Genomic DNA, 14,113 nt, shown 5'->3' with positions numbered 1-14,113 from the left:
CTGACTTATCTCATGACAATGGGGACCATCTGTGGTTTGACTTATCATCATATCTCTAGCAAGGGACACAGTGCCTAAGTGTCTGCTTCATTCCTGAATGAATGAAGTGAATGAAGAACCATGAGCCCTTGTGGTGTGCCCAATATCTGTACCTACCTCTTGTGAGAGGTTTTATGTGTATTCTGTGTGCTGTGGTGATCCAGGCAAGCTCTCGTCATGAGTGTTGGATTCATGACATCAACTTTTCAATTTCATTTGGAAAGCCAGTGTCTATACTCATTCCTTTTTCCTCTAAGGCATATCATTCAGATAGCTTTGGTAAGAAAAGTATTTTACCTCCAAACTCTTAGGAAATGTCTATTTCTGTATTTATGACCTGAGGTTCTGTATTTATGATCCAGGAAGTTCTCCTCTCTTCCGCATCTATCTCCAGTGTTGTTATAATCCCTGATTTTTACACGTACTTAGATCTATCGCATTATTCTTTTTAATGAAAATTACCTAGAATAAAATTAATATAGTAAAATTAAACATTTTATAACATGACAGTAAACAGTTAAAAAGGAGATGGTTTACTTATTTAGTTATTTTGCTGAAGATTGATTTTTTTTAAACTGACTTTCATAAATTGGTAAACTGTTTATGGAGTCCGATAATTATTTGAAGTTAGTACCATCTTTAAGGATTACATATATACTTTGTTGCAAATGTGTGCTATTAAATCAGCATTTCCTAGTCATTGGCCTATGTATGTTTAATGTTAAAATTTAGTTTTAATATAATGGAAAATTATACTTCCTGCATCTGAAATACAAACCCAAATTGTGTACCCTAATAGAGTTAGCCTTTCTTTATCATCATCAATGAAGGTGGTATTCAGATGTACAAACTTAACAAATAAGAGTACATTTTATTTTTCAATTTTATTTTAGATAATTTAATGGAAATCTTTTCAAATGTATTATTCAATACTATGTATATGTTTCTTTTTATCTAAAAGGTCAATAATTCTGTAAATATTAGTTGCAGTTCCATGTAATGCAATACTCCTTTGAGGGTGGGATGCATAAGGCTAACAGCCCCTTGTCTTAATGACCTCAGCCAGTTTTTCTGCTGCTGTAAGCTGCCATTCTGCTGTCAGCCAGCCTTCAATGAGCTACCTCACTGTCACTACCCTTTTAATGACTTGTCTGTCTAGTAAGAACTGGAGATTGCCAGGGAATAGCTGCTACAAAGCTCATTAAGCCATTTTACCTTGGTTTGTTCAGAATCCAAAATCTGGAGGCCTGGGTCTGTACTTTCTGGCCAAGAAAAGTGCTCAGAATTTGCAATTCTGAGTCACTGTTTGCTGGACATTTGGCTACTCTTCCTGTATTTTCTTTCTAAGAGAAGCAGAACTGAGAGGAAAGATCAAGGAGTATGTTTTAAGAGACTAGGCCACTCACCTTGTTCTGGCATTACCTAGCATTGCCACCTTGGTAATATGTTCTGGGCATCAGTCTTCTTATCTCTAAATGACAAGATACATAATGCAGCAGTTTTTCTTTTCCAAAGTTAATGATTCTTAATTTTTGGTAAAACCTTTTTAGTTGCTGTCACAGTCTTCATTTTATCCAGTACATGCATCAATTATTGTTAGTTCATTAATGAGCAAACATGTAATCTTATTATGCAATGTAAAAAATCTACAGTATGCTATAATGACAGTTTTATTCAGAGTGAGACAAAGAGTGTGAAGTACATTTTTTTCCATTTTCAAGCTGCACATCCACACACCTAATTACTGTTGTGTGAATAATTTCACAGTGCCTACTAAGACTTCTAATAGCTATCACTGTCTAGTAATCTGTCAAGCTATAATGCAGGATAATATGTTTTTACACAACAATGGTGAGGCTCTCATTAATTATTACCACCTATAATTGCTTGATGTGAACATTTATTCTAAAACTTAAAAATTATATACAACAAAATAATGATTTAAAATACTTCTAGGAAGTCTATACGCAGACGTTGCAGCATTAGAGTTAATGATGTATTAAGTCATTTCTTATTGCTTTTGTCTTTTTAATAGGTGACATATTATTCAAATTGAAATAGAATAAAAGTTTCTGCCAACAATTAAGCATCACACTTAGTCACATCTGCTGCCTTAAAGATAAGCATAAAATTTATTAGACAGACTTCTTTAGCAATATCTGATACAGAACATCAATATATGCCCAAGGAAGAAGAATTTATAGTCTAGCTTTATTCTCCAACGGTATTGCAAGTTCAGGTTTTATGCATGTTCTATGTCTTTTAGTATATCTGACTTTCAGATCTTATAATCAAAATCTACCATTTCACCTTTAATCTAAACTTTAATTCCAGAAGATTTCAAGCAGACCTCTTTTTGATAAAGTATATTCTTTCTTTTCTCAGATATCTTATTCCTTTTACTTTTTTACTGTAAAACATATAGAGGGCAAGGCTAAGGTCCAAATTTAAAATTATGAATGAAAATGATTGTTTAAACAAGGGGATTTTGAATTTAACGGAAAGGAGAAGGGCTAAAAAAAGGAGGTCTAAGCAGAAGAAAATCCGTGTGTCAGATTCTAGATTTGTCTGTAGGAAGGCAAGAGTGGAATAAATTAAGGTTCTGTCTTGAATGAGAAATGGAAGTTTTTGGCGGTGGAGTGGGGAAAGGAGGACTGACTAGAGTGACTTGTTTCTAGGTTTGGACCTTGAAGATTTCTGAAGTTGATAGACCCCTGGTGTTAGGCATACCTTTTCAAAGGCAGCATTGGGTTTGTGGAATGGAGAGTCATATGATTGCAGGTGCTCATGTGAGAGAAGGAACGACAGAGGAAGCAAGGCAAGGATTGTGACTGTTTGCCAGGGTGATCTGCATTTGGACAGTACGCCCATGGCCCGGAAAATAGCAAAGTCAAATGGAGAATGATGCTCTGCAGTGGACAACAGTGCCGTTTTTCATGGCTGGGAAATGTATAATGAATTTTCATAAAGTCAACACTGTAATTAATCATTTAGTCTTTATTTCAGAAACTGAAATTTTTCATAGGCTTTTAAAAACTATTTCATGAAAGTAGGTATTGCAGATTTATTTATATGAATCACATCTTTCAGACTGAGAGATGAATGATTCAACCAGGGATCTCTAGGAAAATAGATTGCCACTAGGAAAGTGCTACCTTTAATAGTAGTTCTTAGTTATTTTGATTCAGCGCTATTCATTTTCTGCCTAGCTTGGGTGGCATTGGGTGGAGGAGGGAGGGAGGGAGGGAGGGGAAGAAAAAAGAAAGGTCTAAAAATTTTTTTCTGGTTTCTGTTTCCTAAGATTACATTCAGACACTAGTCACATAGCTATGTGGTCATAGTGTGGAATTCTTTGCAAGTGCCTCCTTTTGAGGATATGAAATCACCAAATAAAAGAGCCTGTGCCCAAATTTGAACACATTTCAGAACTATGCCTGCAGATAATACAGATTATTCACTTTATCTTTTATGCTTTCGTTAACACATTATAACTTGTGTTTCTAAGTGAAAATTTAGTGTTCATGCTTTCAGTGGGCTTGAACAATCTCATGATTTTTTTTTTGTCATTATAGCTGTAGTGCTATGTACATGACACTCACTGTGTTGTTTTTTCATTTACTTAAATTTTTATACACTTAAATTTTCAATCTGTTATTAGATGCTTTTTTTAAAAAGGGGGTAGGTTTAATTTCCTAGGCAAAGTTAATAATACAAGTTTATGACTCGTGTCTCAGTTCTCGCCCATGAGACCCCTTGGAAGGATCCAACTGATCTTAAGGATCTACTGCTTTCAGAACCATCTTTAAGTGCCTGCCCTTTCCTGCTTTTTACAGCTCAATGGCCGCATCACTCAGGTGCAACTCCTCCAAGGGAATCCAGAGACATTTTCACCCAGTGGTTTAGGAATTCTCGTTAAAATAGTCGCTTACAAGGTGTCCATGTTGTCCTGTACTCCAGCAACAAAGGGAGGATTTTGGTCAAGCTAGGAAGCGGTAGCACCTTTTTAATTTCTTTGCTCATTAAGGGTGACCAGTCATGGCACTACTTGTTATAAACAGGAGAGTCCTTGGAAAATGACTTGGGAATCATCTTTGATGAGAAGAGTGCTGTATTCACCTGCCTGATGTGTTCTCTTATTGAGCAGAAAAACTTAATTTCAGGACTTTCATCACCTTTTAGCAAAAGTAAACTGCAGTGTATTTTCATTTCCTAATCAGGCCATTTCTCTCTTTCTTTTTCTGCTTGACTGAGTCATGGCTTAATTTATTTCTGATATTGCTTGTTCCTCGCCCTTTGTGATTGGCCTCAACTGTGGAAGAGCACCCTTTGTTCCCTAGAGTTCTCTTTGGCCAGGTCACATTTCAGCTACTCATTGAAACATATATTTATTCTACTCTGGAGCACATTGTCTGGCCAGCCAAGAATTCATAGTGAAATGTAACAGTAAATTGTGCTCTGTGGTCAAAAAAGGCCAAATGATACACACAGCAGTACAGAGATTTCCAGCATAGGGTAGAATTAAAGAGCTAAGGACCAGTGCCAGGATTGTTGGCCGTATTTTCACAGTGGCCAGGTTTGTTAGAGTCGAACTTGGAGAGAGCTTGAAATCACTTATCTCATATGTTTGGGCTCACAACCACAAAGCCTCTGAGAAACACAGAACTGATCTTGTAATAAGCTCCAGCTGAGTTTACAAGCCTCCGAGCCTTTCTGAAAGCCTGTTTAGTTTAATGAGGGTTTTCAGATTTCAAAGCTCACACACCTTCACATAAAAACAGATGATTATGACCAAATTAGGGAATGTTGTTCCGTGAGTGTTTTCCCCAATATGTTCTCTTCTCATTTGTCAGGCATTGTTCCTTTACACTTTTCACCTTCCAGGCATCATTTTTAAATATAATTTTTGAAAGTCTTATTGTATATAGTTTCCATTCAAGCAGAATGTTACATTACATAAAAGAAAAGGTTTTCTCTTAACAGGGAAAGACAAATATGCATATATTTTATTCTGGTCAATAAAAAAAAAGGTACAATCTTAAAAAAAATCGAACCCTTTACTTCTGCTGCCATGACAGCTGTCCTGAGAGGCTACATCTCCATGTTCACCCCTGTGCCCTGCTTCACAAGGCTCTACAACCTGTTTCTGAATGTCTTGTTAATGAAGAGAGAAAAGCCATGTCTGTGACCCAGTAGGAAGGAATGTGGGAGAGTGGCTATCCACACCTCAGTCATTTATATATTGGACAAACAACCTTCAAGAACATTTATAACACTAACTTCATTTTTTCAATTTAGCCTTTTAAAATAATAGCTTTAATGTGTGGCATATATTGGTATTATTCTACTTATTCTGATTTTTCCAAATGTTTTCTGAGTCACCCTTAGAAAGAAACATAATTGGGATGTGAGGCATTCAAGCCTTACTTGAATACCAAATCTTTGATTACACTGTACCCATGGTCTTACAAAGAAGCACGACACAGAGTGTGATGTCCACATGTCAGCAATACAGGACCACAAGGGAATGGTATATACAGATGTCCAAGGGACATGTGCATAAAGGCCAGGTTGCGCTGACATTGTGATGAGCCAGCAGAATCCTTGTCTCCTAAGCCCCTCTTCAGTATTTCCACCTATTCTTCCACCACACAGGCTCATTGACAAGGTATTTGTTAGACGATGTGGTAAAGTTTAGCTCTTCTTTGGGGAAACAATTGCTGTTTCATCTCTTCCTTTCCAGCTGTTATTTTCCATTCACTCCAGCTCAAGTACTGAATCTCTTGAATTTTCTCTTCTCTCTTGAGTCAGAATCAGCTACCCATGGTTTTTGAAAGAATATGGTAAGAGGGCCTGTGCATTAATTAGTGTATTATATTTTGAAGAACATTTGTATTCCAATCAGGGACAATCCTTTAACAGTTAAAGTTTAACTCAGGATAGGTCAAACTATGTTTTGAGAGTTATATGATAATTATTAATTTTTAATTCTTATTTCATTAAATATACTTTGCATTTATTTCAATGTAATTATTAAAAATGTACTCTTACTAACTATGGATGTTTTATTTTTCTTTAATTTACTTTTCTTGCAAATACTATTTGCATAGAATTAAGTAGTCAAAAGTTTGGGTAGAAAAGATCGGTATTCTATATTTAAAAAGCACATGAGACTTTGGCTTTCATTCACAAGGAATATCTGGTATGGGACATGCTCACCTGCCCCAAACAAATAGAAAATAATACAAAATACATAAAATGCCTGTTATGGACACTGGCCAACAGGCAATGCAGGGTGACCCCTGAGAAAAGGAAACAAACAAGGTAGGTATTACAGTCATCTGAGGTTTAGTGCAGGGAGAGACAACCCAAGAAGAGCCTAGTTCTGTGGCTGCATAGAGGAGACAGGTAATAGAGCTCAAGGTGCCCAAGTCAACAGAATTTTTAGGGGAAGAATACTGGAAAGGTAGGACCTATACAAAGGAAGAGCTCCAGAAATCTGGTTAAAGGTCCACTTGAATATTAGACTGAATACAAGTCCATAGGGTAAAAATCTATAAGGCAGAATAAAGAGCAACTGTTGGGAAGCTCTGAAATGAAAACTTTTCAGAACCCATATAGGGCTGAGAGATGGTCGAGTTCCTACCAGACAAATAGAAGAGATTTCACTGAACATTTGAAGTGTTCTATAGAGATAAAGAGTCATGCATTAGTAGTGGGACTAAATTATCCCTAGAACAACTATTATTCTAGAGCTGCCATAACAAAGCTTAAAAGTAAGCCTTGAAAAGATAAAGCCAGTCTGCAAGTACCTTAATGTTTTGCCAAAACAAATATCAGTGTTCTTTAAAGGAAGACAACAACGTACAACTGCTCACATTAATTCATAAAATCTGGCATCTAACTTAAAAAACACAGGTATAAAAAAGCAGGAAAATGTGACCCATAACCAGGATTAAAAGAGCTAATAGAAACAGTTCAGAAATGGTAGAGGTGATGGACTTAGCAGAAAAGAACTTTCATGGTTACATGAAAATATGAGGTGAAAGACTTGTACACTAAAAGATCTCTGAAAGAAATTTAAGCAAAGACAAATAAATAGAAAACATCACATGATCATGTATTGGGAGAATTAATATTGTTAAAATGTCCATACTACCCCAAGCAACCTACAGATTCAATGCAATCCCTATCAAAATCCCAAGGCATTTTTTACAGAAGTAGAAAAAACAATCCTAAATTCATATGGAATCACAAAAGACCCCCAAATAGCCCAAGCAATTATGAGCAAGAAAAATAAAGCTGGAGGCATGACACTTCCTGATTTCAAAATATATTTTAGTAACCAAGCAGTATGACATAAAAACAGATATTAGACCAATGGCCAGACTAATCAAGCAAAAAAGAGAAAGGACACAAATTACAAATATAAGAAAATAATAGACATCACTACAGACATTAAAGGGTGACAAAGGAATAATATGAAAAAACTTTTTGCCTGTAAATTCAGCAACTTGGATGAAATGAATTGGTTCCTTGAAAGATTCAAAATGCCAAAGCTCACTTGGAGGAAATTGAAATCTAAGTAGTGATATATCTATTAAGAAAATTGAATATATAATTTTAATCCTTCCAAAAAAAAAATAATTCCAGGCTCAGATGGCTTTGCTAGAGAATTCTACCAAACATTTAAGGAAGAATTTATACCAGTTTTATACAGATCTTCCAGAATATGCAAAAAATGAACCTCAATCCATATTTCTTACTTTATTAAAATATTACCTCAGAGTGGATCACAGACCCAAATGTAAAACCCCAAACAATAAAATTTGTGGAATAAAACATAAGAAAAAACCTGTTACCTTAGGTTATACAAATATTTATTAAATATTAAACCAAAACCATGACCCATGAAGAAATTTTGGTAAATTGGGTTTCATAGAAATTAAAAACTTAAGAAAATAATGTTAAGGGGATGAAAAGACAAGCCACAGACTGGAAGAAAATATCTGTGAAACACGTATTTGGTGAACAGCTTTTATCTAGAATATATAAAGAGCTATCAGAACTCCACAATAAGAAAATAACTCAACTTTTAAAATGGGCAAATGAATCGAGCAGGTGGGTCTGTGTGTGTATGTGTTAAATAAGTACAAGAAATGATGCTCAATATCATTAGTCGCTAGGGAAAAGTAAATTAAGACTATGAGATACCATTATACACCTATTAGAATGTCTAAAATTTAACAACCCAACATAGCCAAGCGCTGTCAGAGATGCAGAGCAACAGGAACTCTCATGCGTTGCTGGTGAGAATGCAAAATTGTATAGCCACTTTGAAAACGGTTTGGCAGTTCCTTATGAGGTTATCCAGATACTTCCATATGCCCCAGAAAAATAAAAACTTACTATGTTCAGGCAAAAACCTCTAAGTGAACATTTATAGCACCTTTATTTGTAACAGTCAAAAACTGAAACTAACTTAAATGCCCCTCCACTGACTGAGGAATAGATACACTGTGGTCCATCCATACACACAATGGAACAATCCTCGGCAGTGAAAAGGAGTAGATCAATGATATATGCAACAGCATGGACAAATATCAGCTTCACTGCACTAAGTAAAGTCAGATTCAAAGTTATGTATGATACCATTTATATCACATTCTTGAAAAGACCAAACTATAGGGACTGGAGCTGTTCTGTATCTTGGCTGTGTTGTGTATACTACATATACGGCATGTGGTTATGGTATACATCTTTCAAAACTTTCAGAACTGCACACCAAAAAGGGCAAATTTTACTGTATGTTTATTATACTTTAATCAGCCATTTATAATAGCATAAAAATATAAAAACTTAGAGATAAATCTAGCAAATATATCTAAGACATGTACACTGAAAACTACAAAACATTTTTGAGAGCAATTTAAAGGAAACTAATAAATAGGGCGATATGCCATCTTGTTTGTAACAAAATAGAAGTCTCCACATTGTTAAAATATAGATCTACCCAAGTTGATCTATGTTTCAATGTAGTATCGTTGAAAAATCACAGCAGATTTATTTTGTAGAAATTGACAAAGTGATTCTAAAATGTGTATGGAAATTCAGAAGACCTATAATATCCAAAGCAATCTTGAAAAGGAAAAAGATGGAGAGCTTACACTAACTGAATTCAGGCTTAGTATAAAGCTCCAGTAATAAGTATAATGTGTTATTGACGTTAGGATAGTTATATACTCAAACATATATTTATATGCCCCAGAAATTCTTTTCCTAGATATTTACTCATAAGAAATGAAAACCACATACCCATCGAAACACTCCATACATAAATGTTCATAGATTTATTATTTGTAATAGCCACAAATTGGGGGAAAAATACGAATGTCCATCTGTGGGTGCACAGATAAGCAGTTATCCTAGATCCACATAATGAAATGGTAGTAACATAATAAAAACAGGTGAATCTCAAATACCTTATGTGTAAATGAGTCTTAAAAACATAATGAGCAAAAGAAGCCAGCCAAAAAAAGAGTACATAGTGCATGTTGTATGATTTCATTTGTATGAAATTCTATAGCTGGCTAACCTTTGCTGACAAAATAAAACTGTGTTGAGTCAAGATTGTGGGTAGCATCAACTGCAGGGGGTACAATAGAACTTGGGGGGTTGATGAAAATGTTTCATGGCTTGGTTGTGATTTTGGTTTCACGTGTGCCGGGGCAAGAGTCAAAACTCATAGACATATCCATTTTATTTATTGTAAATTACACATCAAATTAGATTGATTTTTAAAATAGTACATGAACTATTTGTTGCTGTAGTTTAGAAAATGGTATTTTAGTTTCTCCCTTTCCTTGCACTCTGATAATATTATTGGAGAAATTACAAAAAAAAAAGGAACTATTATTTTTGTTTTAACTAGCACAGTGGAAACAGTGACATCATTTCAGCTGTTGCATTTTATTTTACAGAAGCCAACTTTACTAAGTGCTATGCAGAAGTAGTTTTAAGCCTGGTTGTCAACAGACTCTTAAGAGTAAGAGGATGTTTTATATATACTTATTTTTAATTCACACAAAATGTCTTACATGATTGTAGCCCCTAGTTTTATTAATAAGAAAAATAAGGAAGAATGCATCATACATTGTATTTATCTTCAGAAGATCTCATATTCTGGACATTTCTTCATGTCAGTAGCTCCTTAAAAGTCAACCTTTATTGACATACGTGTCAGAAATATCACAAGTTTCAGGAACAAGACAATTTTCTCTCCTTGACTTATGACCTTTTTCCACACATGGCAAATATCAATTTATAAAAGAAATAACAATTGTAATTATGTGAAAATATCATATAAGAGAAAAGAGCCCTTTTCACATACCTACTAGCCTAGGTTGTTTGTTTTAATAAAAATATTCAATGCTAATACAGACGGATCTTTGCTTACACTGTTCCTGAGATTGTGGTTTGTGATAAGTTTGAAGCTTTAAGATTCTTAAGGATGTTCCTACCTTTGATCAAATAATTCTACTTTTAAGATGGAATTCAACAACCAGGACTATGGTTTGAATTTAGAGTACTTTCTTGCATTAGAAGGAAGAGAGGAAGTGAAACGAATAATATTAATTGTTGATATTCTAATAGTTATTGTTAATATCAGAATTTTTTAGGTTCCTCATTAGAAAATATCATTCATTTAGCTTTCATTATATGCCTGCTATTGGGAGATAGTCTTGAGTAATAAACTCTTGGATTTATCCCTGTGAGGAGAATATAAACTATGTATACTTAAAACGAATTGACTTCTAGCTATTGTACTTGTCTATTTAACCTAGATTGCATGAAAACTAAATGCAGTGTATGGGCAGCAACAAAAGGGAGGGTTGGGTTGTCTCCGCTGGTGCTTTCCTGAATCAAAGAATCTAGATAACACCTCTGCCCACACACAGAACATGTTTAGATTTATTGAGTCATCTCTTATTTTTGAATATGCCGAAATGGACTGACCGTTTGTTTTTTTTTTTTGCAAATAAATTGCAACAATATTTGTAATGGAAATGTAACAAACTCCCATTTTAATGTAATTGAATTGCTATAAATCATGTGAAAATGCACAGTTCTTACCACCTGTTGTATTTCTTAACTGCCTTACTGCCAGGACTTTCTTTGAATCTTATCTCAGATTCTCTTGTTTTCTTGCTCTCTAATTAGAAGATCATTTTGTCATTATTGCCCTTATGATATGTGATTTCTTTCCTCCTGCTTTGGAGTCATGTCAATATCAATTTGGCCATTCATTTTTATTTTTTGATGTTCTAGATATTTTGAACTTTTCTAATTAGCTTGTGTTGGTGCCCTGACATTTATTTATTTGGTTTTGATTAAATTTAGGAAGATTTTGACATTTACCCTGTTGTGTTATTTGTATTTACAGTTCCCTGAATGTGGTTTCTATGGAATGTACGATAAGATCCTGCTTTTCCGCCACGACCCTACCTCTGAAAACATCCTTCAGCTGGTGAAAACGGCTAGCGATATCCAGGAAGGCGATCTTATTGAAGTTGTCTTGTCAGGTAGTATACTTTTTCCCTCTATCCATAGATAAATAATTTGTATCTGGAGAATTCTTGGCCATACGTTTTTAAGGCATCATAGAAAGCGTACATCAAACCCGGCCCCATGAGGGAATTTTAGGGCTCTGTCTATATGAACTTTCAAAATTATTTTGAAAAAAGCAAAAGGTTTCCCTTGAATTGGCTGTTTCCCTAGCCAGTCCTGTCCCAGTCACTTCTCCCAACTTCACGCTCTCCCCAGGCTTCCAACAACACACATGAATACCTTCATGCATTACCTTAGATCATCTGGAAGAGCAGTAAAAGCCAACAAAAACACACTCACCAATAGTGAAGCTAAGACAGATGTCAGGGCCCCAAATGTACTGAGTGTCTGGAAGCCAAGGGCTAGGGAACGATTGCTTTAGTCGAGTCAGAAATCCATTAACTACTAGCCAAGACCAAGTTGGAAACCAGAGCTCAGGAGTTACAGCAGGTCAGGCTATGCTGTGTGATTTTATCTAACTCACTCCCTGAGAAATGGCTGCGTTTCCCTCTGCCCAGATTTATATTTCTTGTTTAGGATTTAGAAGTTAGTAATCAGACTGTGCCTGTCGATACAGAAAAAAATTTAACTTTTTTTTTTTTTTTTAAATTTTTATTTATTTATTTATGGCTGCGTTGGGTCCTCGTTTCTGCGCGCGGGCTTTCTCCAGTTGTGGCGAGCGGGGGCCAATCCTCATCGCGGTGCATGGGCCTCTCACTGTCGCGGCCTCTCTTGTTGCGGAGCACAAGCTCCAGACGTGCAGGCTCAGTACTTGTGGCCCACGGGCCCAGTCGCTCCGTGGCATGTGGGATCCTCCCAGACCAGGGCTCGAACCCGTGTCCCCCGAACTGGCAGGCAGACTCTCAACCACTGCGCCACCAGGGAAGCCCAAAAAATTTAACTTTTTAAAAAAATGCCAGAGAACACCTGTAGCAGGGATCCTAGCAACAATGATCAGTGCAATATTCTGAAGAGGTACAGATTTTTATTGTTTATTTTTGTTAAAATTGAGTCATTATTGAGAAACACAGATTACATTGCTCTTTCTCCCTTCTTTGCTTGCTATCCCTTTGACTAAAGGGAATTCATTCACTTTAAAAATGATTCTAGGCTTCATTTCCTCAAGTTCCAGAGCCCAGTACTTGGATGCACTGATTATAATTCACTTGGTCTTTGTTTTGATTCAGTCCAATTCATGTTGTCTGTATTGATCTATCATTGTGACAGGTCCTGGGATTGCCCCACTTTCATTGGGTAGATAGATCCTATAAAACAACTTGGTTTAGCTAGATAAAAGTAATAATTTTCCTGTTGTTTATAAGTTTGCCAGTTGCTAAACAAACCAAAAAAGGAAAAGTTTTCATTTTTTAAATTTGGGGGGTGGGGGTAGAAATCACTTGCTTTGAGTTCTCCTTTTTACTTTTCTCTGGCTCTTTTGACATTGGCTCACCGAGCCTGGCCACACAAAACTAGTTCCTAGACATGTTGTTCTTTAAGTTTCCTGTTTCTGAACACTAGGGGCTGCCTGAAATAAATTATTCAAGGACATCATACACCAGATCTATTCTCACCATGATTCATATTAGACTCATAGCAAGGCGGCTTCGCAAAGAATTTGCTTTATGAGTCTTTTCCCTGTGGCCGTGTCCAGAAATATATGAATATTTTCAAGATTGCATTTCGAAATTATTTATTTTTCTTTTCATTTTACTTTTGTTATCAAGCCCTTCAGAGTAGTACCAGACAGATCGAATGCAAGCTGTGTGTGAGTGTTCTTGAGGTGGGGAAGAGGTGCTGGCCGTTTGCATGTTATTCCCACGCCCTCCATGAGCCAGACCTGCTCTGCCCCATGTTGACGTGATGCAGCCCTCTGGAGGGCCCCTGGGCACAAGGATCAGCGTTCTGCTTTTCCTCTCCATCTTTGCAAGCCCAGAACCTCATTGTGCCTACACTCCACTTTTGCCATCCACCCTTCCTGCCTCTCCTGTGTCCCTGGCCACAGTGCTGAGGGGGCATTTAAAGGCAGCCCTTTTCCTCACCTGCTGTCACAGCACCTGGCTCAGGAAAGCCTCTCCTACTCTGTCAGTAGCTATCTGGTTGCTAATTAAAAGGAGCCATTTTATAACATCCTGATTCCAATTTTGAAGCTTGAACCTTTGAACCCTTTTCACACTCCACATAGTTGCACTTCACCTTAAATTATTCATATATATACTCACACACATTCAATTATGTTTAGATCTCCAGCATTCACCTGTAACTTCTTTGGTATTCTCCTACCACTCTAACACTCAGCATTGTGATTTTCTCAATACACGGTAAAAATGTTTTTCCTGGGACTTCCCTGGTGGCGCAGTGGTTGGGAGTACGCCTGCTGATGTGGGGGATGCGGGTTCGTGCCCCGGTCTGGGAAGATCCCACAGGCCGCGGAAAGGCTGGGCCCGTGAGCCATGGCCGCTGAGCTTGCGCA

The 14,113-nt window shown here is 36.5% G+C and overlaps 1 protein-coding gene across 2 annotated transcripts in view; it reads left to right on the top strand.

Moving 5' to 3' along the window:
- The window catches only part of PRKD1 (protein kinase D1), a 335,003-nt gene that overhangs the window by 160,769 nt on the left and 160,121 nt on the right, over positions 1 to 14,113 (top strand). For both annotated transcript variants that reach the window (XM_032623527.1, XM_032623528.1), the window contains exon 2: positions 11,480 to 11,618. In XM_032623527.1, coding sequence (XP_032479418.1) covers positions 11,480 to 11,618 — 139 coding nt within the window. The remainder of the gene's footprint in view (positions 1 to 11,479; positions 11,619 to 14,113) is intronic.

Source organism: Phocoena sinus, chromosome 2, assembly GCF_008692025.1.
Source record: "Phocoena sinus isolate mPhoSin1 chromosome 2, mPhoSin1.pri, whole genome shotgun sequence".
NCBI lineage: Eukaryota > Metazoa > Chordata > Mammalia > Artiodactyla > Phocoenidae > Phocoena > Phocoena sinus.
Note: the sequence above shows the minus strand (reverse complement) of the source record. Positions and strands in the feature narration are given on the sequence as shown.